The following is a 22,314-nucleotide window of genomic DNA, read 5'->3' on the forward strand; positions in this document are numbered from 1 at the left end:
AAGAAAATGACATTCCGAAGAAAGAGACAATATAATATAATAAGTTGGAATTGATATTGATGGTATTTTTAGCATTATAAAAGTAATCAATAAACTAATAAAAACAATGGTAATTTCATAGAAGACGGGCACTTGGTTGAATATAGTAAGTATTACCAACTTCTTTATTTCAGAGTTAAATGTTAGTGATCTTTTAGTGACTTTTACATGTTAGTTCTAGGTTTTTGTACTAGGTGTCGCCGTGATTTTCTTTTAATTTTATTGGTTATAGTTGTCATTTGTTCTAGAATTTTCGTTAATTTTGAATGGATAATGACGTTATCAGTTGTTCTTGGTTGTTTGACGTGAGTGGTGTTATGTTATGCCTGATGGCTAAAAGCTATTGAAAGATTCTCATTTTATGATTTTCTTTCGATTTGATTGGTTATAGTTATCATTTATTCTAGAATTTTCATTAATTTTTCATGGATAATGACGTTGTCCTGTTGTTCTTGGTTGTTTGACGTGAGTGGTGTTACATTGTAGATTTGTCTGCATTTGTCGAATGCACATCATCATGCTTACGAAAAGCCACTTTTCAGTGCCAATAATTTATTTTGTGTGCACAAGATTGGAATTTTGAAGTAAGAGGGAAAGGAAGGAAACCGTGTTCTGAAATTTATCTATTAGATTTTGTGTCGATTTTGGTTTAGTTCTTTCGCTGGTGAAGAAGGATTGTGTTGAATGTTGAGAAGAAAACTGTTTTCCTGTGGTTTAAAGGAATTATTTACTGAATTTTCTGTAGAAGTTAAGATGTAATAAGTGTTCGAAGAGAATTTCATTTAGTGTAAACACGTGGTTTATTTATGCAAAGTTGACTGTACGACAAAGTGTTGGCTTAGTTCTTTGTTGCCTGCATGGTTTAAGTTTAGATTGCCTTAAAGCCTGTGTCATTTGTACTGGAAGTGAAGAGGTTGTCGTTGAAGACGTCGATGAGAATTGAATTTTATTTGATAAGATGATAAATTATTATGTTTTGTTTTGTGTTTTAGTGATTTTTGGGGGTAAAGTACGGACGAAAACTGCCAGAAAAGTACTACCAACTATGAAGTTCGAATGCCACCAAACGCCAAAAAAATCAAAGGCGAGAAATTAAATATATTTTAATTTTTTTGGAGGGCTTGTTCTCCTTTAAAAATATGAATATATATTTGATTTTTCATCTTTGATTTTGCGATGTTTAGTGACATTTGAACTTCATAGTTGGCAGAAGGTTTTTGGTAGTTTTCGTCAGTCATGTTGGATTTTGCCCGTCTTCTAGGAAATTACCAAAACAATATTATACTACAAAGCAAAGTTACCTATGTAGGAATATGTTTTAACTGTAACTAATATTACATAACAAAACTCTTATCGCATTATCCTTTTAAGGTGATATTGGTATGCAACTTCCTATCATCAGATTATCAAATTATTTTCTCGAATTCTGCTGAAGCTATAAAGCTGACGTTTTACCAATACATGGGCACATATCTTCTGCTTATGATGTAACAGTAGTTGCTTTCTAAATTCATTTCCTTACAAACATTTTCCATGCGAATATTTTCAACATTTTCAATAAACATCTTCAGTAATACGTATTTACTATATATTAAATTTACGAAAACATTGTTTCAGTACCTGTAAGGCTACTAAATAAACATATCTGAAAATTTCACTTTTTTTGTAAAAACAAAGTTTAGAAAATATTCGTTTTGAACTGCAGAATGTTATTGTTTGCAGTGGGATAAGGATAGAATATAACTTCACTGGCAGTTTCAATAATTATATCCTTTTGAATATAAAATCTATCTTCGTCACAATATTTGTCAGTTTATCGATCATTATAATCACCGACTGGAGATAAGCAACCAGGAAAATATTAAATAATTAGTGGAAAAGCAACAATTACGGTTTGTATGTAAGACTGCTGGAAAACAAAAAATAATAAAAAAAACAATACTTTAATAATCAAAAGGAATTTGAAAAAAAAATTAGCACCCCAAAAATGAAAAAATAAAAAAATAACGTATCGGACAAAATTAAAAAAAGAAATTTAAAAAATGCAACATAAAAATTACATGCTTTGTTTTTTTACAACATAAAATGAATTACTGTAGTAAAATGCATCGTTTTAAAGTTACAAGAAAAATATTGATGTTTCATCAATATATGCCCTTCGATGCTGAGAATCGAACCGGGGTCCACACCTGTGGAGTAACGGTTAGCGCGTCTAGCCGCGAAACCAGGTAGCCGGGTTCGATTCCCGGTCGGGACAAGTTACTTGGTTGAGGTTCTTTCCGGGGTTTTCCCCTCAACCCAATATGAGCAAATGCTGGTAACTTTCGGTGTTGGACCCCGGACTCATTTCACCGGCATTATCACCTTCATCTCATTCAGGCGCTAAATAACCTAAGATGTTGATAAAGCGTCGTAAAATAACCTACTAAAATAAAAAAAAAGTCGAACCCGGTCCACTAAACTTTAAAATATAGAAACACTAACGCTTTATGAACGTGCATATCAAGTTGGATGAACTTCTGAACGCGGTTACCTTCCTTGCAGTCTTCCTACAAAACTCCAACCTTGTGCGCACAAAATAAATTATTGGCACTGAAAAGTGCCTTTTCGTAAGCATGATGATGCGTATTCGACAAACACAGACAAATTTGCTCTTTTTAGTATTTTAAGATAATTTTTGGCAGCGAGGTAACCGTATACTTAAGTTTTTCAAGTTTCATAAAAATATTTTCATGGTATAAACCCACATTGTTTACTGATTAAGGGCATCCTTACCGCAACGTTAACTGCCAAGGTCTTCGAAACATTTTCGCGTCCAAACACATTAAGTCAAATGGGAGTACCTTCATTTTACAAATCGAAGTTCCGAGATTACCAACGCTACTTACACAGGTTGTCCGCCAGCGCTTGTATCATTAAAAACAACCTTGAGCACAAACAACAAAATTAATGTTGAAAGATTCATAGGCTATGTTGTCATATATCCGTATTTATGCTGTGTTAATTCCCACACAGAACATACTTCTTACCTTGTTGTAGGGGATACAATTCTGTTGTCTCTGATGACATCATTACTTGCTTCTGTTGGCAACGGATGATTCTGCTGCTGTTGTGATTTCACAGGACGATAGTGATTATGTTTGTGTTGATCGTCTTTTGTTGCCATCGCAATACTGTATTCTTTTGTTTAGCAGCTCGAGGTGAGACGCGCATTATCATCACTATGGCGATATCTACTTGCACTATTTGGCGCCTCTTGCAACAAAAACATTAATTCTAAGTTTAATACACTCGTTGCTAATTATTATTATTACTCAATTCATACGTTAATTAAGTCAATTCTTCACTTATATTCCGACATTGTTCGTTTACACACTAGCACCACGTGAATATATTTAAAAAAAGAACACACGTCATCACATTCTTGGCGATAAAAAGATAAGTTGTATCGTTACGTCACTATCTTCACGGCAAGAATGCAAAACATGAAAGGTACGCTCTGAAACTAACAGTGGCGGCTAGTTAACACTTTTTTATATATATATTTATACGTCACTAATGGTTTTCTTCATGTTTTCTAATGCAAACTCTACATTTCTAATCTAAATGTCAACCGACTGATATAATTACTATTTTATTTTCTACATTCACTAACGAACATCTGGTAAAAAATTTCACTCGTTTAACTAAAAGTTGAATTAACGTTGGCTGTTGTTATCCCTGAGCTAAAATAACAATAATATAGGCCTAAGAGGAAAACACAAAAGTTCCTTTATTAAAATTTTACGTTCAGCTATAAACTCACTTAGTGAAACCAGCCCAGAAGATGGCTACTACACAAACTTTGTGTGCAATAAAAAATTCCTTCAAGATTACATCTCCCGCTTATTTCACTACTATCGTGGGATTCTTTTACTACGGAAAAGTAATTTCTTAACTCCTAATCTGAGAGATAAAACACTTATATATTACTTTATGTACACACGCATTAAGTCTTGAGCAAATAACTTTTCTTTCTTTCCGTTTCAAAGCAACACTTCGTGCCCGCCACTAAAACAGAAACAAACCACTCACTTTGTTATCTCTGCATGCATGTTTAACACACGAAATCACAACGTTGTAACTTCCAGCACTCGTTCTTTGCGATATTAACACTTACGCGGTATTTTCTAGTTGCAGAATATTTTACGTGAGCTCAAAAACAAGAGTTTGTCGCGGCAGGTTGCTGTGGCAACAGCCGTCCTGGCAACTGCCCACTGCATCACTGGCTTGCTTGCCTGCCGCTTGCCCAAGCTGGCTTTTACCTTCCTACTCCACAGAGTGCAACTCCCTCTAGCCTCGCCGCGCTACTACCTGTTCCGTGCACATGGACCCAGAGCTCCCAAGACGGTTACTTCTTTACAAACGTGATGAGACGTCTAATTTATGCCATTCAGTGGTGAAATAAAAGAGATGGTCACGAGGACAAATTTCCTCTCAAATAAAATTATTTCCCTTCCAGAGATTATTATTATTATTATTATTATTATTATTATTATTATTATTATTATTATTATTATTATTATTATTATTATTATTTGTAGTTAAATTTTCGCTTTCTCCCCATATAAAACTTTTTTTTTTATTTACTACGAACCAATAACCAGTCAACCTTCATATGATAGTTAATTATTAAGTTCTAATATGTAATTTAAATTAAACTTTTTGTAACGAATTTTACAAAGGATAAAGTCAAGCCCAAACGATTAGGGAAAACACGGAAATTCTACTTAAAGTAAGTAAAGCAATAGGTTTGGATGTAAATCCCGAAAAGACAAAGTATATGATTATGTCTCGTGACTAGAATATTGTACGAAATGGAAATATAAAAATTGGAGATTTATCCTTCGAAGAGGTGGAAAAATTCAAATATCTTGGAGCAATAGTAACAAATATAAATGACACTCGAGAGGAAATTAAACGCAGAATAAATATGGGAAATGCCTCTTATTATTCTGTTGAGCAGCTTTTGTCATCTAGTCTGCTGTCAAAAAATCTGAAAGTTAGAATTTATAAAACAGTTATATTACCGGTTGTTCTAAATGGTTGTGAAACTTGGACTCCCACTTTGAGTGAGGAACAGAGATTAGTGGTGTTTGAGAATAAGGTTCTTAGGAAAATATTTGGGGCTGAGAGGGATGAAGTTACATGAGAATGGAGAAAGTTACACAACACAAAACTGCACACATTGTATTCTTCACCTGACATAATTAGGAACATTAAATCCAGACGTTTGAGGTGGGCAGGGCATGTAGCACGTATGGGCAAATCCAGAAATGCATATAGAGTGCTAGTTAGGAGGCCGGAGGGAATAAGACCTTTGGGGAGGCTGAGACGTAGGTGGAAGGATAATATTAAAATGGATTTTAGGGACGTGGGATGTGATGGTAGGGACTGGATTAATCTTGCACAGGATAGGGACCGATGGTGAGCTTATGTGAGGGCGGTAATGAACCTCCGGGTTCCTTAAAAGCCATAAGTATTATTATTATTATTATTATTATTATTATTATTATTATTATTATTATTATTATTATTATTAAGTCAAGCCCATTGCAAATAAAATAGACCCTGAGAGTGGAGGAAGGTTAAGGCCCCCACCTTTATAGACAATCGACATTAATGTCAGCAAAGATATCATTGTTTACAGCGGGATAAAATGACTTCATTGATGGTTTGAATAATTATTTCCTTCTGAATAAAAACTGTATTACATAGGTGCATGGTACAACATATTACTGCCACACATAATATAATATATTAATATTTCTATTACGTAGTTAAATTTTTATGGGCCATTATGAATGTTTTGTTCTTTGTTGTTTTGTTACTAATGGTGAGTACTTGACTTACGTCATTCACTCATATGAAGTCAGTCATGTAGACCAATTTACGGACACAGTCGTTGCCATGGGTGCGCCATAGGAGGCTGGTCTACGCTACACCCGCGATGATATGAGATGAATATAGAGATTTGTTGGATTGCCAAAGGAGAACCGGAGCTCCCGGAGAAAATCCCTGCGTTACCTGGATCACGGGCTTGCTCAACACAAGTTATAAATAGGGGGGTACACCGGGGATCAATCCCGGGTCCACAGGATTATAAGTCCAGCGCTATAGCCACTACACCACGGTGGCAGTCCATTATGAATTGCTGAGATAAAAATTAAGATACATTTTTTAAACTATTCATTCCTATTTTGTTTGTGAATTTTTATTAACTGAGAATTATTTTTAATAGAAGATCGACAGAAATAAGAGAGTAATTTTTATTTCTTTTAAAAACTATCCGTTCTTTTGTGTTCATTATCTGTCCATATACAGTCACATGCCTTTAATTTATTAACTTCAAAGGATTTTCTTTTTGTAATCTTAGGGTATGTTTTAAATATAGGATATTTTATTGGTCATTTTTCGACTATTATTAGGTCATCGACATCCGCCCCCAATAGATGACTCTGTTTTAAGTATCCAGATGGAAGGTATGCAAAATTAAGAGAAGAGTATCGAAAAGTATTCATAAAAAAATCCGGTTTTCACCATGGCAAAGAGAATCTCTCGAAGTTACATCCACACTAAATTCAAGCGCATGCACCAGCTGGTGACCTTGACAGAGTTCAGTAAATAATTCGTGTTTTGGTTAGTCGAGCCAAAGTTTGTTATGGTCATTCATTCTAATTTTAGAACGAAATATGGATGTGAACTTCCAATACGAAAAAGCATCCGATTATGGAACAAAATGAGGACTAAAGAAGTCTTTTTTTAATACCTTTGAATATTTTTCATCTAGAAAGGCTACATTGTTTTTCTGAATACATTCAAGTAAACGAGTTTTCTTCCTGTGACACAAAATAGATTACATTTTTATTGGAATGATTGAAAAATGTAACAAAAGGACTTAAATGTAGTTTGATTGACAGATATCACGGTTTAGGCCTACAATAAATTAAAGGAAGAAGTGAGGGCTCAAGTTAATAAGGCTGCAGCTGTTTCAGGATATCTCACTTGTTACATCTGGAAAAATAAATATTTAAGAAGGGAAATGGAAGTCAGAATATATAAAACAATGGTGAGACCAATCATGACTTATGCTGTAGAGACTATATCAGACACAATAAAAACAAAACAAATTATGAATGTAACAGAAATGAAAGTTTTAAGAATATAACAGATAAAACCAAATTGGATAGAGCACGAAATACAGAAATTAGAGATATCTGCAATATTCAGCCTATTGAGAAGTGGACTGCTAGAAGAAGAGATGAATGGAATAAGCATGTTGAACGCATGCAGTTGAATAGACTAGTAAGAAGAATAAAAGAAGGGGTGCCAAGAGGGAGAAGAAGCCCTGGAAGACCTAAAAAGAGGTGGAGAGATTTCCTATCTGCTGGAACAGGCTGATAAGTAGGGAGCGGATTTTTATGTGCTAAAAAATTTAAATATATTTATTTTTTATGTGCTAAAAAGTACGAAAATATTTGCTAAAAATAAAAAAAAAAATATTTTTTCATATGACAAAAATACCTTACTTAGCCTGAAAAAAAAATGTTACTAGGTACTCACCAACCACACATGAATGCTAGTAGTTGGCCGAGAATTGCAGTGAACAACAAAGGTCATCTCCAAATTCTCCATCACAAATGCATGCCGATTATCTCTGATCGACGACTTATACCGTGAAAACGATCTTTCCACATCACAGGACGACAGACGTGCATATTTAAAGAGAGGAATGTCACAAACACATACACCGTCAATTTCACCTACAGGCACATCCTCCAATACTTGAGCAACTTTACACATTTTTTTATATCCACTGTTTTTCCCAAACACATTCTGGAATTTGTCCCTTAGTAATTGTGCTTCTGAACCTGGTAGCGAGTCTAGTTTAATTTCCACGGCACGCACTTCCCTTTTTCAGACAACAGGTTTTTGGATGTTTCGAGTTTTTTTTTATGGTGTAACACAAAAAGCTTAAATTTGCTAATAGGAAAGCCAAATCGTTTTTTAAATAATCATCTTTCAGTATATCTTGAAGGATATCGATTGACGAAGCCCGATAACAGGGAATCACAACAAGATGTATTGCCTTACTTGACAGGCATGAGTGAGAGACGAGAGATTTGTTCAAATTAAATAGCCTAATATTAATACAGGAGCTCTTATCTGTTGTTTGGCAAACAAAGCATGGAATTAAAACATTTTCAGCAACAATAAACATTCCTGATTATGTGTTACAACATCTTTCCTCCTTGTCCATGTTAATTTATTCTCTAATAATATCACTGATATACTTCCTAGCAGTTCTCAATACTTGAGGCGATACTATTACGAAAATGGATCACGGATACACCACACAGCGCTTAGAAACACGAAGCAACCAAGAATTCTTAAAAAAGATAACGTACTTCTGAGTGATATAACTGATTTAGTTTTAAAATATTGAAAAGTTCTTATAAAAAATTATTTAAGTAAAAAAAACTCCAAGATTTATGTGTTTATAATCGATTTCCTGAAAATATGTATTTACATAACTTTTTTGTGAAAATATGTGTTTTATGTGAAATAAAATTCGGGTTTTAAACTTGAAACTTCATGTTCGGAATTCTTAACTTTGTTAATTGTGTTTTATCACACGCAAAAAGAATATTTAATTACATAGGAATCCGCTCCTTAGTAATGTGATTATAAAGTCATAAGAGCAGTAGTTTTCAGGTTATAAACTCACATAACAGTTATCAGAATATTTCTTACTTGGTTATTTAACGACGCTGTATCAGCTACGAGGTTATTTAGACTCGATGGAATTGGTGGCAGCGATATATTTGGCTAGATGAGGCCGAGGATTCGCCATAAATTACCTGATATTTGCCTTACGGTTGGGGAAAACCTCGGAAATAACCCAACCAGGCAATCAGCCCAAGCGAGAATCGAACCCCCGCCCGAGCACAACTCCGGATCGGCAGGCAAGTGCCCTAACCCGCATTAACCGACCGAGCTACGCCGGTGGCTTGGTATCAGAACTGATTATTTGGGTTTTCACATAATGAACAGCAATAATTTATACAAAGAAGTGAACAATAAGCTGACAAGACAGCAGAAATATCAAGGTGCATTAAAGATAGCATTTGACGCAACAAATATTGGGCAGTTGAAAGTAAAGTAAGAATTTACATCTACCTCTGTGGAGTAATGGTTAGCATATGTGACCGTAAAACGAGTGGGTCCGGGTTCAAATTCTGGGATAAGGTACCTGGTTCAGGTTTTTTCCGAGGTTTTCCCTCAACCCATTAAGAGCAAATGTTGGGTAAATTTCAGCGTTGGACCCTGGACTCATTTTGCTAGCACCATCACCTTCATAATATCACTCAGACGCTAAATAACCACCGCACTTGATAAAGCGTCGTAAAATAAACCAATTTAAAAATTAGAATTTACAACACGGAAGTTAGAACAACTTTGGAACATATGCAGAAGAAACCAGAGATGATACAGTGAAAGCTAAACAAAAACTCAGCACCTGTGAAGAAATTCTCTCCAAAATATGTGACTGGTTCTCAGTCAATAAATTAGTATTAAATTGTAACAAAACTAACATAATTCAATTTAAATCCTGTCCAAATTCAACCTTGCAAATTTCATGCGCAATAATTAATAATAGATCCCTATTAGAAACAACAACAACCAAATTTCTTGGCTTAAAAATCGATAATGTGTTAAATTGGAAAAATCATATTAAAGAAATTATCCCCAAACTAAATTCAGCACTTTTTGCTATTAGATCTATGCAAAAGATAGTAAATATCAATAACGTAAAAAAAAAAAAATACTTTGCATACGTCCACTCGGTAATGAGTTTTGGAATAATATTCTGGGGAAATTCCACAGATAGTAACAGTATATTCCTATTACAAAAAAGAGTAGGCCTAATTAGAATAATAGTAGGTGCCAAATCTAGGGAATCGTGTAGGACTATTTTTAAAAAACTACAAATAATGCCCATGGCTTGTCAGTATATTTTTTCATTAATAATCTTCCTCGTTTGTAATAGTGATAACTTTGTAACTAATTCAACAGTTCATAGCATAAATACACGTCAAAAAATAACTTTCATACTCCATCGGCAAGTCTATCGTGCTATCAAAAAGGAGTGCGTTATATGGCAGTAAAATTTTTTAGTAGCCTCCCTATCGATATAAAAAATGAAACTCAAAACATAAGATTATTTAGGACCAAATTAAAGAATTTCCTAATTTCTCACGCCTTCTATTCTGTAGGTGAATTCATGACATTCTATAATGCTTCATGAATTGATACTAAAACTTTGTGTTGTACTAGTAGACTATATTGTAAACCTCGTCTGTATATATTTCATCTAGACTGTGACTATAAATTAAGACTTTATAACAGTATTAAGTTTTTTGACTTGTTCCATATTCTAGCTGTGAAGCAATGTATGAATACCATGGAATGTTAATAAATACAATACAATAAAATACAATACAATGAACAATTTTAGGACTATTTCAGAAAAACACTGTTTGATAAAATACTCAATACTGAAATTAGAGCAAATAGTAAAATCCGAGACATCAATCAAATTTATAAAAGACAGGAATTATTATTAGAAGATAAACTGAATACATCTCGTATGGTGAGAAGGTCCAAAGAAGAAAGATTCTTAGATGGGAAGAGAGATGGAGAAAAACCTCCTGAAAGGTGAGCGGAACGTAGATCAACATTTTCAGAGGAAGAAGCTTGACAGTCGAAACAAACCGAAGGAACTGCTACATCAGGAGAATAAGAATAAGAGAAGAAGTTTTACTAAGTTTTCTCAAAACAAGGCTGTGTGGACATTCTACTTCTCAAAACTGTAACTCAATTACAATCACACAAGGACCAGAGTTATATGCAGGAAACTTCAAAGTTATTCTGAAAGTCAGAAATGTACCTTTCTGTTCATGATCTCTATAACAAATTACCCATGTAATATGCGCTATTGAAAATTTTGTAAATAGTGTACTTTGTCTTCTAGGCAATCCCTGTTTTTTTCTTGGTTATTTAACGACGTCATAGATTTCAAAAAGGCATATGACTCGATTAAGAGAGAAGTTTTATATGATATTCTTATTGAATTTGGTATTCCCAAGAAACTAGTTCGATTAATTAAAATGTGTCTGAGTGAAAAATACAGCAGAGTTCGTATAGGTCAGTTTCTGTCAGATGCGTTTCCAATTCACTGTGGGCTGAAGCAAGGAGATGCACTATCACCTTTACTTTTTAACTTTGCTCTAGAGTATGCCATTAGGAAAGTCCAAGATAACAGAGAGGGTTTGGAATTGAACGTGTTACATCAGCTGCTTGTCTATGCGGATGATGTGAATATGTTAGGAGAAAATCCACAAACGATTAGGGAAAACGCGGGAATTTTACATGAAGCAAGTAAAGAGATAGGTTTGGAAGTAAATCTCGAAAAGACAAAGTATATGATTATGTCTCGTGACGAGAATATTGTACGAAATGGAAATATAAAAATTGGAAATTTATCTTTTGAAGAGATGGAGAAGTTCAAATATCTTGGAGCAACAGTAACAAATATAAATGATACTCGGGAGGAAATTAAACACAGAATAAATATGGGAAATACCTGTTATTATTCGGTTGAGAAGCTTTTATCATCCAGTCTGCTGTCAAAAAATCTGAAAGTTAGAATTTATAAAACAGTTATATTACCGGTTGTCCTTTATGGTTGTGAAACTTGGATTCTCACTTTGAGAGAGGAACATAGGTTAAAGATGTTTGAGAATAAGGTGCTTAGGAAAATATTTGGGGGTAGGAGGGATGAAGTTACAGGAGAATGGAGAAAGTTACACAACACAGAACTGTACGCATTGTATTCTTCACCTGACATAATTAGGAACATTAAATCCAGACGTTTGAGATGGACAGGGCATGTAGCACGTATGGACGAATCCAGAAATGCATATAGAGTGTTAGTTGGGAGGCCGGAGGGAAAAAGACCTTTAGGGAGGCCGAGACGTAGATGGGAAGATAATATTAAAATGCATTTGAGGGAGGTGGGATATGATGATAGAGACTGGATTAATCTTGCTCAGGATAGGGACCGATGATGGCGGGCTTATGTGAGCGCGGCAATGAACTTCCGGGTTCCTTAAAAGCCAGTAAGTAAGTATTTAATGACGCTGTATCAACTACTAGGTTATTTAGCGTCGATGGAAATAGTGATAGTGAGATGGTATTTGGCGAAATGAGCCCGAGGGCAGTGCCGGATTTAGGCCTAGACAATCTAAGCAGGTGCCTAGTGGCAACTTCCAAGGAGGTGGCATTTTTCTCTCTCTTTCTCTTCCTTTTTCTTTTTTTCATATTCATTTTACAGTGAAATTTGTTTTTAAAACACTTGTAGGTAAATCTTTTCTGAAGTTTATTCTTGAACACCTTGTGAGAGGCGCATATTGTTTTGTTATCGCATTGTCATGGTCGTGGCGAGAGTAAAAGAAAAGTGTGCAACTGCATAGTTATATTTTAATGCCGGTATCACGTTATTATACTATGAAACTGTTTAAATTTAACTGCATGTATAAACGAGAATGCATTTTTGAAAATTAAATTGGATGTGTGTTTATTATATTATCGCTATGAATAGTAACCACAACTCTGTTACATTTCCAATATAATATATCGTCAATAATGTTATTTAATCACTTTGCAGCATGAGCACTATATAATTCGATATGAAAGGTTTATTCCGCAAAGAGTTGGAGTTTATTTTTCAATTTACTTTATACTTCCTATCGAAGTAAGAAATACTGGTAATAATTATATCACCAACAAAACCAATGCTTAAAAATAAACCACAGCCTGCCTTTCAAAAATCAATTTTGTTTCAAAATGAATATGTTTGAATATATTTATTTGCATCTAATATGATGTGCTTCGTCAGATCGACTTTGATGACAACAACAATGCTTTCTCTATGAAGAAAGTACGAAGGAAATCTTTATAATTCACAAGTAAGATACATGTATTTCGATTCCAGTAATTTATTGTTTTCTGAACTGTAACATTTCATTTAAAGCTAGTTTAAACTAAACATGACCTGTATAATAGCTGCTCATAAACTGTTTGTGAGATCCATGTTGAATCTTTCGTACACTACTTTTAACACTTGAATATAAATAAAAGATTAAATGGCGATCTTACTCGTGTTAATTATGTAAGCATGTGTGACTTACAGCTGTTACGGTGTTACTTGACACCATCCTCAGACCCTACTAGATCTCGGCGCCATCTCAACTTCGCTGCCTGTTGTGTGGGTGCGTTCGTGTGATGAAGAGTCGTGTCAAATAGTGTGTGTGTTCTGAAATTGATCTGTGTGTTGAGAATTTGATTAGGATGTGTTTTAGTGTGTCTGTATATTTCATATTGTTCTAGTGTGTTGAGTTTTTGGTTTTTGGGTTGTATGTGTAGGATTTCCATGTCTGTATTTATGTTATTGTATGTGTGGTTAGCATTAGTTATGTGTTCGGCATATATAGATGTATTGTGTCCTCTGGTTATTGCTTTAATGTGTTCTTTGTATCATTCAGAAAACAGAAATACAACATTGTATACAGAACAGAAAACACACTACAAAGACATCTCAACACACAAACAACACAAACAAATAAATACAACTACACAGGCGTATACAAGCTCACATGTAATAGTTGCGACAGTTTCTACATTGCACAGACAGGCAGATCATTCCTAACTCGATATATAGAACATATTAAAGCAATAACTAGAGGACACAATACATCTACATATGCCGAACACATAACTAATGCTAACCAAACATACAATAACATAAATACAGACATGGAAATCCTACACAGACAACTCAAAAACCAAAAAATTCAACACACTAGAACAATATGAAATATGCAGACACACTAAAACACTTCCTAATCAAATTCTCAACACACAGATCAATTTCAGAACACACACACTATTTGACACAACTCTTCATCACACGAACGCACCTACACAACAGGCAGCGAAATTGAGATAGCGCCGACGAGATCTAGTAGGCTCTGAGGATGGTGTCAAGTAACACCGAAACAGCTGTAAGCCACACATGCTTACATAATTAACATGAGTAAGATCGCCATTTAATCAATTATTTGTTTGTGAGAGTTAGGAGGTGGAAAATTCTAACACTGTCTAGGAGCGCCACTATACCTAAATCCGGCCCTGCCCGATGGTTCGCCGTAGATTACCTGACATTCGTCTTACAGTTTGGAAAACCTAGGAGAAAACCCAACCAGATAATCAGCCCAAGCGGGGATCGAACACGAGACCGAGCGCAACTCCGGATCGGCAGGCAAGCGCCTTAGCCAACTGAGCTATGCTGGTGGATGCAATCCCTTCTTAGAGGAAGTATTTAATAATAATATCATGCAACAGCGGGGAACAATAATGATATGAAACGTCACATATCTATACAATTTTGTCTGCACGCTATTTTCACAATCAAGTTATTACTCGTTTATTAAAATGCACCGAATTACGTAATTTTATTTTAAACACAGTATATAGGCCATTACTGGAAACCGTATTTAGTACTTAATGGTATAATACGTTGTTTACATTATCACCGAATTCGTATTATCATTCATTTACTCTTCAGCAAGGATTATAATATCGATGGTGTTTAGTTAAAAGGGTTTAACTTTTTTGGTGCAATTAGTGTAATTAGTTACAATTTAATTACAAAACGTGAAGATATGTTTTTGACAATTACATTTAGATTCTTTCATATAAAGTAACTAATAATGTGCTAAAATTTAATTATAGCTGTTTCTGAAAAATATTTCTGTTGTAGGATAACGCCTTTTACCTGACCACCGTCGATATGGGCTTGAACTATATATATATATATGCAGACTGCACTTCATGAAACATGTCCTACAAAATAATGTAGCTTATGTAGGAAGATACAGAGAGAAAATAGTTCAGTTCTCGTGCTCAAATCAATAACATAAAATAAAAGAAAGCTTAAATTGCAAATTGCACTCAGCGCGTAGAGCTGAGAGGTCCCGGGTTCGATTCCCGGTGCCGGAACGAATTTTTCTCGTATTAAATGGTGATAATACACATTGGCTACTTCATAGTAGTCCTGTAATATTCAATGAGGTAGGCGAGACCTCATATATAATGAATATGTGATGTATTAAATTGCAACATTAAAAAATCTTCGAACCAAAAATAATTTAAAATATTATACTCATGAAGAAAATTCCAGCAAAGTCACAAGAGATACTTTCAAAATTATAGGATCTACACCAGGGTTTAAGCTAGAATATAAAATAAATAACTGTCACAAAAATGCACAAAAAGGAAATTATATTTGTGCAAATTGCGAAAAGCTTGTGCAATATTATAAATAATTGTACAGAAAGATAAAATTAATAAAGTATGTAAAAACAAAAAGTTATGTAATTTATTTCTTGAAGTTCAACCCATCTTACCACACTCTAGATATACTTATGTAAGTAAATCATTAGACGTAGTTATGTTTAGAATCAATTTCTGCTGAATTTACATCGCATTAAAATACGTTACTTTATGGGCACTCTAAACATTGAAATCCTTTACGAGTAGACAGACCCCTTCAAGATTTATTTACTTATTTATTTTTTTTCTCTTATATACAGAAGGAACCTGAAGGCTTATACTACAGCCTGAGGCAAGATTTATTGTTAGCAGAGTGCTAACTCTTTCCACTGAAAGGCGGTTTCTAATTCCAGTTTTTACAAGATTCATGCAACTAAATCCTCGCTCACAATTTACAGTATGCGATGGAATTATATAAATCAATTGGAAGAAACTCTTCATTTCACTTGTTAACTTACATAAATTGTACCAACTCTTTGAAATCCATTCCTGAACATATATTGCTCAATATAAACTTTTTTAATATTGTCCATGCCATTAGCATTTCATTTAAATTCAGATTAGTTCATAGACATCTTTGATTTCATTTTCTCCATTACCATCTTCATTTCTGAAGTCCAATGCGGCTGTCGCACTTTTTCACGTTTCCACCGAAAGTTTGTTGCATTTTTAGAAGTTGAGCAGCAAAATGCGACAAATGCGACTGTGGCTTAAACCCTGATCTAAATCCTGTTTAAATAGATATTTTTCAAGGAAAGCTTAAATACATCGATAAATAATATGCCAATGTAAACTATAGGGCACAGAAAGCTCAAAAAATAACTTAAAATCTTAATCAAGAAGTCTTCTTTTCAAGTGGTTGAAACACAGATGGTTAACATGACATTCCGTAATGCTTCACTTCTCATCAGCTACACCAGCAGAACAAACTATTTTAATATTGTCTTCAACTTTCGATTTACTTGTAAGTGTTCAACAGAAATCACTGCATGAATAGTTTATACAGAGTATTTCAAAAGTGACAGTAAAAAAATTATGGATGAGAAGTAAAAATGTAGAGAAGCAAAAAAGTTCCAGTAAGACATGGGTCCGCAGATTATCCGTTTATGAGATATAACATAAATTTCTCTGGGATTAACTTGTTCGCCGTATTGGGACTACGTAAATAAAGTAATGCAATTCATGGAAAAATAATATAATGATTCAGTATACACGATATCAAGATTATATCAGAAATTTTAAACTGCACACTTAATGGTAATCGATCGTCAGGAGGCAACAATCCACGAGGTGCGAACAAAACCGGACATTTCGAAAATAGCATTTTTTTTTTTTTTTCAGGAAGTAGAAACTGTATCGAACCTTTACCCCAATGTGAAGGCAATTTTATGTGTCGTGCATGTTACGTCCGTTGTATGGTGTCAATAATAACGATTTTAGTAATTTTCTGTGCATTTAATAGACAAAATATTACGGAAATTTCCGGTTTTGTTTGGAAATATGAGGGAAATGTTCACTTTTGTTTGAAAAAAGCTATTTGACAGTATATTATAACAAAACATATCTACACATCCTCTACATCAACTGTATCATGGAGTAGCGGATATAAAATTACATGGTAATTATGTAGTAAACATCGGCCAATTTTCCAGTAATAGGAGTCCAGAGCACATTGGCTTAGGCCTACATTAGCAAATATATACATATAGGGCCTATTTTAATTAAATTTTGAACATTTTCTTGTGACTAGCATATTGCGAGCCCCTTTACACTCTAACCGTAAAATATGTGCCCAGAACCTCTACTGTGGGAAGATGGCGGCCTGGCCGGTGCTTACTACATAATCACCAGAGCTAGGAACTTTGTACCGATCACTGTCGCTCTATACAGGATACGATCAAGCAGGTGCGACGTCATCAACGCATCAAAACACAGCTACTCATAGAAATGGGAATATTGCCTTAGCGAATTTGTTCTCCTTACCACTGTACCTTCCTGTTTCCGGAAAAGCAAGACCTATGGAACATTCGTAAATGCACAGCTAGTTACATAATTATGGTTATGTACAACTATACAAATTTTTACATACATATAGATTGACATTGATACAATATTGCTCTTTATGTATTTACATCATTTACACCCATAAAATATAACACAGAGTGTAACATTTACTGAAATGATCCAAGACAATAGGCTAATAATAAAATAATACATGTCGTAAATACCTTGAAACGTTTACTAAGTAAAACGCAAAGAACGAAATAAACTATACATACATACATACATACATACATACATACATACATACATACATACATACATACATACATACATACATACATACATACATACATACATTCCACACCTGTGGAGTAACGATCAGAGTGTCTGGCCGCGAAACCAGGTGGCCCGGGTTCGAATCCCGGTTGGGGAAAGTTACCTGGTTGAGGTTTTTTCCGAGGTTTTCCCTCAACCCAATAGGAGCAAATGCTGGGTAACTTTCAGTGCTGGACCCCTGACTCATTTCACCGGCATCATCACCTTCATTTCATTCAGACGCTAAATAATCTGATATGTTGATGCAGAGTCGTAAAATAACCCAATAAAATAAAAGAATACATACATACATATATACATACATACACACCACACGCACGCACGCACACGCACAGTGCTACTGGATCATGGAAAAATGAATGTATTATAACACTTTTGCAATAATCTTAATTGGCAATAAGATATTATCACTCTTGCACATTGTAGTGGAAATAACCGATTTTGAATGAATTCGTAATTGAAACGCATACAAAGTGTTGGAAATGTCCGTTTTTCATACAAAAAAGATATGAAAATATTGACATTAGTATGATATGGTATTATCCGGTTTTGACTGAAAATACTGATTTTACCAAAATGTTTCTATGGAAATGACCGAGTTAAAATAAAAACAGTAACATATTCAGAAAGATTCCTCTCTAAACATACCGAAACCGTATAAAAAAAACTCATTTTTTGTTTTCGGTGGAAATGGCCGGTTTTGTTCGCGACCTCCACAATTAAACCATTTGAAGAACTAGAAAGGGAAATGAAAGAAATGCTTTCATCATCAAGACTGGAATGGAACATGGTCAGGGCTTTAATGGTCAGAGAGCGAAACATTCTTCGCTGTTGGAGGCAACTCTGTTTTTAGTTTGAGACCGTGTTAATGGGAAGAAACTGACCTGCACATGGCTAGAAAGGAAGGAGTCCCGCCGCGCTCTGGGATCCTCGGTGGGCGGGTTCAGCTAGGGTCAGCCGAGTGCCTCCCCCCCGAGGATCTGGCAGGCAAAAGATCCTGCTGGCGAGGCTTCTGCCGACAGATTTTTTTTCTTCACGAATTCTGGGAAATGCAGTTTATCTGTGGGATGGACAGTGACAGAAATGCGACACTAAGTAAGAGCAGGTCTGGAAAATGTCACTGCAACCTGCCTTTAGAACGGCAGAGTCTGAGTTTAAAAGAAGAAAAAACTACCCTCCTTCGAAAACTGAGAGAAGTCTGGTGTTAACTTGCACTTAAATTAATACACTACACTTAAAGCAATATCTCTCATTGGACAGTACATCTCACTTGACGTTATGTGTCATAGGAAGAACAATTCTTTGGTCGGCGGGAAAAGACACACAAGTAAAAAAAAAAATATCTATTTTTCTGTTGTATATAATCACATAAGTCAAATACTTGTTTCTAATTTTTTAAATAATAACATTTCTTGTATGTTAAATTGAAAAGGGTGTTACTTTGACCAACATACATGAATTTTATTATTATACAGTGAAACCTGTCTAAAGCTGCCACCTGAAGTTACCTTGTAAAATGGCCGTTTTATCAGGTGGCCGCTTGATTAAGGGCCCTGAAAAAAAAAACTTGTTTCGTCAACGTTGTCTGTGAGTTCATATTCCGGAAGAACTGAAGGCAGTCTATTTTTTTCCATTCTTCAATAACATTGGTTGCAATGTCACCTCCTTCACAGAACGAAATGCAATGTTATGCTAAAGCACTCTAAACATCCAATACTAGCAACAAAATTGCTTACATTGAGTTCTTTGGCAATTTCAAGAGCTTGCTCTTGAAACATAGGCCCACTTTCTGGCAATTTCTTCGCCCTCGCACACTTGAACCATTCGTAAACGAAATCATTCACATTACTGAACACAGATTCTCTCTTCCTTTTTTGGTCACCACGCATATTTTTCTCCCATTCTTTTGATATTCCATCTTTATACTTAATTATACCGTTTATTTGTGTCATTCCAGATTTGAATATTTCTGCAAATTTTTTTCGCAGATGTTCCCTTCTCACTTTCTTCAATCATTTTCCGTCTCACCTCTAAACTTAACACCACTCTAGATTTATTGTTAGACATGATTTCTCTCTCAAACTAACTTCACAGTTCCTCTGAATCAACTGAATGAAAAGAAGAAAAATTCGTAAAAGCTGGTCCAAATAGAGAAAGATGGAAAAAGGAGAAAAAATAAATAAAAAAATTCGAATGGTTAACTACTGACCTAAAACATACTGTGACATTTTCGATAGAAAAAGTCCGTGTGTCAATCCTTTAAAAACGAGTAAGAATTTATAGCTGTGCAGGGTCGGAGTGGAAAGTGACAAAAGAGTCATAAAACAGTAACCAACTAACCCCAACATATGGAGGGTGTACTGCTGTACACTTAGCTATTGTCCTCATGATATTGCTTCCTGTCCTCTAACCTTCGTAAAAATAGGTCAGATAGTATCCGTGAAAAGATTTTTGTTGGACAGTGACTGTTATAGTCAGGTTCCAATCCAAATCGACCCCGGCCGCTGGCCGGCGCATGAGGTGGCCGCTAAATAAAGAGAGAATTTGTATTGATCTTATGGAAAATCCAATTGGTTCCAGAGAAAATTGGCCTTTTGGCCAGGTGCCGCTTAAATGAAGTGACCGCAAAGGCAGATTTCACTGTACTTATATTTAATTAAGAGTAAATTTAAAAAAAAGTCTCTCCTGAAAAATTGATTTTTTTTTTTTTTTTTTAACTTACGTGCCTTTTCCCGTCGACCAAAGAATTGTTTGTATGTATCTGAAGTCTGATTAATGCAATACCCTAGATCATATATACCCAGATTGCTCGGCCTTATAGGCTTTCACGGTAACAACTTTTGTCAGGTTTACTATGCTGCCATCTAGTTTTACATAAGGAGTCACATCATAACTCCCATTTGAATTGCATTAGGGACTGAACTGCCATCTCGTATTCGTTTACGGCGGACGGGTGGCGATCCTGGCGGTCATTCTCTTCAAAGTGCTACCGATTTTAACATAGGGATCAGCAATCTGTTATTTATGTGATCTGGGTAATACGTAGCTAGAGTAGGCCTCGGTACGTAATCGGTATAGCACTGGCCTTCTGTGTTCGAGGTTGCGGGTTCGATCCCGGCCCAAGTCCATGGCATTTAAGTGTGCTTAAATGCGACAGGCTCATGTCAGTAGATTTATTGGCGGGACAAAATTCCGACACACCGGCGACGCTGATATAACGTCTGCAGTTGCGAGCGTCGTGTAATAAACCATAATTTAATTTTTAACGTAGCTAGTCGGAAACATATGCAATTGAAGAGGAAAGGAAGTTGTCTCATAAGTTGTGCCTTGTTGGTATTACTTGTGAGGTTCAGATCCGTCTTCGGACAGTTCACTAAACAACTTAAAGCAATAATAAAGACATGCTAGAAAATAAAGCGAAACTAAAGACAAGAGTTACCTTTAATGCAAGTAATAACGGTGATAATAATGATCCTGATCATGATAATAATAGTAATAATAATAAAATAATAATATATTATTATTATTATTAATCAAAAAGCCAACAGCGCATCTCAGTCGGCTGAGGATGGTTAAGAAGTGGTACCTCGTATTTGCAAAAATTATCATTTAGATTAACTACATTATTATTATTATTATTATTATTATTATTATTATTATTATTATTATTATTATTATTAATATTATTATTATTATTTATATTAATTACATTATTACTATTATCACTATTATTATTATTATTATTATTATTATTATTATTATTTATCAAAAAGCCAACAGCGCATCTCAGTCGGCTGAGGATGGTTAAGAAGTGGTACCTCGTATTTGCAAAAATTATCATTTAGTTTAACTACATTATTATTATTTATATTAATTACATTATTACTATTATTATTATTATTATTATTATTATTATTATTATTATTATTATTATTATTATTATTATTATTTATCAAAAAGCCAATAGCGCATCTCAGTCGGCTGAGGATGGTTAAGAAGTGGTACCTCGTATTTGCAAAAATTATCATTTAGTTTAACTACATTATTATTATTATTTATATTAATTACATTATTACTATTATTGCTATTATTATTATTATTATTATTATTATTATTATTATTATTATTATTATTATTATTATTATTATTATTATTATTATTATTATTATTTATCAAAAAGCCAATAGCGCATCTCAGTCGGCTGAGGATGGTTAAGAAGTGGTACCTCGTATTTACAAAAATTATCATTTAGTTTCCTAGGACTCGCGTTACGGAATGCGCGCTTGTTAGAGTCCTCATGGGGGAAGAAATTTTTTCATGAAATTTCGGCTAGTGTATGGGACCGGTGCCCACCCAGCATCGTGATGCACTTGGGGAGCTACGATACGTAGCGAAATCCGGTTGCGAATACCAACTATAACGGCAGGGGGGATCATCGTG

The 22,314-nt window shown here is 34.7% G+C and overlaps 1 protein-coding gene across 8 annotated transcripts in view; it reads right to left on the reverse strand.

The window, feature by feature from the left end:
• Positions 1 to 22,314, reverse strand: part of kmr (kramer) — a 1,522,801-nt gene that overhangs the window by 1,373,616 nt on the left and 126,871 nt on the right. Inside the window, exon 1 of one of the 8 annotated variants that reach the window (XM_069824283.1) lies at positions 3,069 to 4,306. The exons of the other annotated variants lie outside the window; for them this stretch is intronic. Coding sequence (XP_069680384.1) covers positions 3,069 to 3,205 — 137 coding nt within the window. The 5' untranslated portion in view covers positions 3,206 to 4,306. Of the gene's footprint in view, positions 1 to 3,068; positions 4,307 to 22,314 lie in introns of those variants that run through there. 8 annotated transcript variants of the gene reach the window in all.

The sequence above is a fragment of the Periplaneta americana genome, chromosome 4, assembly GCF_040183065.1.
Source record: "Periplaneta americana isolate PAMFEO1 chromosome 4, P.americana_PAMFEO1_priV1, whole genome shotgun sequence".
Lineage (NCBI taxonomy): Eukaryota > Metazoa > Arthropoda > Insecta > Blattodea > Blattidae > Periplaneta > Periplaneta americana.